Source organism: Echinops telfairi, unplaced genomic scaffold (genome assembly GCF_000313985.2).
Source record: "Echinops telfairi isolate 266 unplaced genomic scaffold, ASM31398v2 ScPeMD7_3533;HRSCAF=4204_0, whole genome shotgun sequence".
NCBI lineage: Eukaryota > Metazoa > Chordata > Mammalia > Afrosoricida > Tenrecidae > Echinops > Echinops telfairi.
In genome coordinates, this window is record NW_022107431.1 from 54,708,121 (window position 1) to 54,712,644 (window position 4,524).

Consider the following 4,524-nt stretch of genomic DNA (forward strand, 5'->3'; position numbering starts at 1 on the left):
TAGAGCACCATTAGAAAGAAACAACAACTAATATATAACTTCCCTTTTTAATATCTTACCAAATCATCTGTATTTCCCCCCAAATATTTGTCTCCATTTTTTCCCTTCTGCTGTCAACATGTGCCACCATCGCTTCAATGTGAGTCTGCTGGGGGTCAGTGATCGTCAGAGTAGACTGGGAAAAAGAAAGTGTGCGGAAAATCTCAACAGAAAAACAGCTTTAAAATTATATAAAGGAACAGCAAAATCAGTGAAGATAGATGTGAGCTGTATCCAAGTAAACGTGGGAGCCTTTCCTCCTGGGCTTCAGAACGGGACTCTGCCATCTCTCAGCTGTGTGCTCTAGAGCACTTTCCTAACCGACCCAGCGCTAGCTTCTCAACTAACTAAAATGAGGACCACGATTCCTTTACAGAGAGTAATTTTGAGAATTAAATTGCTGATTATAGAGTCAAATACTTAACTAAGTATAGGTCCTATTATTAGCAGTAATCGTAGAATCTCCTTCAATGAAAGATTGTCTCTTACGATGATTTGAAGCAGGGTTGCCAGCAGTGGCTGCTTGGTTTCTGCCTGGAAACCCTCTCCTTTACATCTGCTTCACAGAGTGTAACCAGCTTTCCAGAGAAGGGCCTGGTGAAAGGCACGCTTCGATTGTATAGACTTCAAGAGCCTCTGTGATTACTTACCGTTTGGGGCTTTAAAACTATCATTAAAGAACTATGTTCTTTTTCCATTGATATTGAGAGGCTAAGTTGGGTCAGAGTTTAGAAATGGAATTTAGTTTCTGGTTTTGCCATGTACTTACTGGGTAAATGTACCCATTTTCCTATAAATATAATATAACTTCCCAAAGTATTACATTTTACTAGGAGAATTGCTATTTTGATGCAGTGCGATACTATTGTTGTTCTTCCAGAAGAATGTGTATTTCATTATATTAGTTATATGTGTTATGTAGCCAGGCTATCACTGAGCTCATCTGTTCCGACACATGTAAATGTAATCTTCTTGATTCATTCTTTGCACAGGGAATCATTACATTTAATATTAGTGCAAGCCCAAGTGGGAAGAGAATGCTTTGAAAATGATGATGGCGGCGTATGTGCAAATGTGCTTGACACATTGGAGGAATTTATGGATTGTGATAAGAGATGTAAAAGCCCCCAATAAAAGTATTTTAAAAAATATTAGAGTAAGCCGACTTTAAATTACTCAGACTTTCCTCCCTCACAGGGAGAAGCAATGGCTTCTAATGTTACCAGTATAAATATCTGTACGGGAATTCCAAGAGAGAGATGAACTCGGGTTAACAGCATTTCTCCTCTACCCAACAGGAAAGTTTTGGCACGTGACGGACTTACACCTAGATCCTACTTACCACCTCATCGATGACCACACCAAAGTGTGCGCTTCATCCAAAGGGGAAAGCGCCTCCAACCCTGGCCCTTTTGGAGATGTTCTGTGTGATTCTCCCTATCGACTAATTTTGTCATCATTTGATTTCATTAAAAATTCAGGACAGGAAGCATCGTTCATGATATGGACAGGGTAAGTGGGCAGATAACCAGCACGACTCAATTTTTCTCTACTGGGCTCTGAAGCCCTACATAAAATTAATTAAGTTTGGAGAATTATTTGGGCTAAAGACCCTAGATAAAATTAATTAGCCTTAAGTAGAGATAAGAAAAAATGGAAAAGCTCAGGTGGTTTTATGGAGTACAGACTTCTGAAATATGTCAACGTTTACTAAAGGATGCATTAATAAACAGTGCACTTTGGTATCCATGTTTTGAGGTTTTGATTAATGTGATGACAGTTTTGGTTAAAAAAGAAACACTGAAGACAACAGTAGGAGTTAATCTGTGAAGGCAATTTTGTAAAACGTCATTTTCGGCTGGTGTAATGAACAAATGCCACCCATCTGGCAGCGTGAAGAGTCCTATCTATCTAGTGTTGTAGCGAACACAGAGTGCTTGCCTTATACGAGGCCCTGTGTGAATGAACTTCTGCAGGGCCGCTGCTCCCGTCACCTTTGCAATAGCTGTTAGCTTCCCATTGTGCCTACAGAGAAGGAAGTGGAGGAAAGGGGGGCAGAAGGCATCTGTCCTACTTGTCCAGGGCTACGTAGCTAGGGAAAGTGGCAAAGCTGGGATTTGCATCTGGATATTTTGACTTTGATCTCTGTGCTCTTAATTACTATAGTTTTTGAGTGTGGCTTCTCATAAGTCTTTAGTAAGGCACTGAAGCAGGCTGACATTTCCAGTGTTTCTTATGTATCACAAGTTGTTGATTTTCTTCTTTGTATGATCCTTTCTGGGGGAGTGGGAGCGAGGTGCAGAAGAGTACTTTATCACCTCTTAAAGAAGAGGCTTTCTACGCCCATCATGAACCCACAGAGGCAGGTCTACCCCAGCCTGTGGGGTGGCTGTGCCTCAGCGGCAACTTGCTGGCAGTGAGTTTGGAGTTTGGGGTTTAACTATTATTTGCTGCTTTATCATCGAAGTGTGTCATGTCGTGACAAAGCTTCATGAGTAAGCTTTATAGGAACTGACTTTGTTCTCTCTGATTCTCGCTTTCCAGGGACAGCCCGCCTCACGTTCCAGTGAAAGAACTCTCCACAGACACAGTCATAAGTGTGATTGCTAATATGACAGCCACTGTCCAGAGTCTCCTTCCACATCTCCAGGTTTTCCCCGCACTGGGGAATCATGACTATTGGCCACAGGTACTTTTGACCCCGACTTCCAGAAGTATGCCAAGGATTTCCCCTGTCGTAGTGTCAACATTATGGCAATAACACACCAACAATCCTGGGTGGGAGGGGGGCTTATGGAGAGAGCATTTAAAGCGAGTCTTTTGGTATTTTACAAAAAAAAAAAATGTCAATGGTGAGTTTTCAGAAGTAAATTACCTGGTTTGCAGATTACTTTCTGCTTTCTTTCATATTTTTCCTTCTTTTCTACCCGCTATTGATTTCTCCTCACGGGAACCCAAGTGTGCAGAGTAGAACTGAGCTAAATAGGAGCCTTAAGGCTGTGAACTTTTGTAACCCAAAGGTCAGACCTTATTTCTGAAGCACCTGTGGGTGAGTTTGAACTGCCAAACTTTTGTTTAGTAGCTCATTGCTTTAACCATGTGTGCCACCCGGGCACATAAAGAGGCCCAGTAAGTGGGGTAATAGTTACTGTGCCTTCTCCATATGTTATGGAATCATTCAGTAATGATACAAGGTATGTTTTATTTTAATGTCTTTGAGGCTACTATGTTTCATTTTGCCTTTATCTATGTTTTATTTTTATGCAGTCAAATATTTTAGTCAATTAAAACTATAGATGCTAACTTCTATATTATATATTATTACCATATATCTCAAGTATAAGTTGACCAGAATATCCGCTGAGGCACCTAATTTTACCACAAAAACTGCATTGAAAATGTGCTGAAAAACTCAGCTTATACTCGAGTATATAGGTATATCTATGGCTAGGGTAAAGCTAATACACCTTAAACATTTAATTTTTTCCCTTTCTAATCTATCCCTTTATATTCAAAGATCCTCTTTCCATTATTCTCCTCACTACAGTTTCAAAAATATCAAATGTAAAATGAAAGTCTCTAAAATAAATTCTTCTGGAGACTGAAATCTGAGATCTGACTCTGATGGATGTTAGGAGCAAATCCACTTCATAAATATGATTCCTCCACTCTGTACCATGGCTACATAAACATAACAGACACACAGCCCCACCCATTACGTCAGGAGAGGTAGGTAGGTATTAGTGTGGGCAGGCCAGGGATACCTTGCTATTGCCACCCAAGGAGCTGTCATGCTCAGGGTCCTTATTTACTCCTGTACTGCCCAGACTGGTGTCACCCAATATATGGGCGTTACCCCTCACTTCCTGGCAGGGGACATGTCGCCGTGAAAAAAGGATTGAGGCACAATGCACAGCTGATAGAAGATGGGTGTTGAACAGGTCTGGGGTTTAGAATCATTTCCGGAGGGGGCTAGCTGCCTCTAGACAAGTCATCTAACTTCTCTGGTGTTCATTTTTTTCGTAGGATGTCTAGCGTGATTTGTGTATAAGTTTAAGATGCTACATGACAATATCAGTATCTTGTTATTTTATATTGCTGTCAGTTATTGTCACCATTTCTTAATCAGATTGACCTAAGCCTCTATTTAATTCTCAGGCCAATTTGATCCATGATACAAACTAAATATGTATTCTGGGTGATTGGTTCTGATAAAAATAAATGGTTTGTTTATTACTTGACCTGAGTGTATACATATGTTTTCACTGTAGGTTTGGCCATTAGGAAAATCACCTTAAACTAGTGGGTCTTTGGTGTTATCTTAGAAAATAATTGTTTTCATTAGTGTTGACAAGAAAACGCCTCTAAGGAGTAGATCTCCAGCAGCAGTACACAGAAGGAAATGAGAGTAGAGAAAAGGATTTCAGTTCTTAAATATAATTTTTAAAATAATAGAATGAATTACCTTTACCAGTTTCATAAATG

At 40.0% G+C, this 4,524-nt stretch overlaps 1 protein-coding gene across 1 annotated transcript in view; it reads left to right on the forward strand.

The window, feature by feature from the left end:
• The window catches only part of SMPDL3A (sphingomyelin phosphodiesterase acid like 3A), a gene marked incomplete at its 5' end in the record, with an annotated part of 23,953 nt that overhangs the window by 4,490 nt on the left and 14,939 nt on the right, over positions 1 to 4,524 (forward strand). The window contains 2 exons of the mRNA XM_045294303.1: positions 1,338 to 1,551; positions 2,584 to 2,728. Coding sequence (XP_045150238.1) covers positions 1,338 to 1,551; positions 2,584 to 2,728 — 359 coding nt within the window. The remainder of the gene's footprint in view (positions 1 to 1,337; positions 1,552 to 2,583; positions 2,729 to 4,524) is intronic.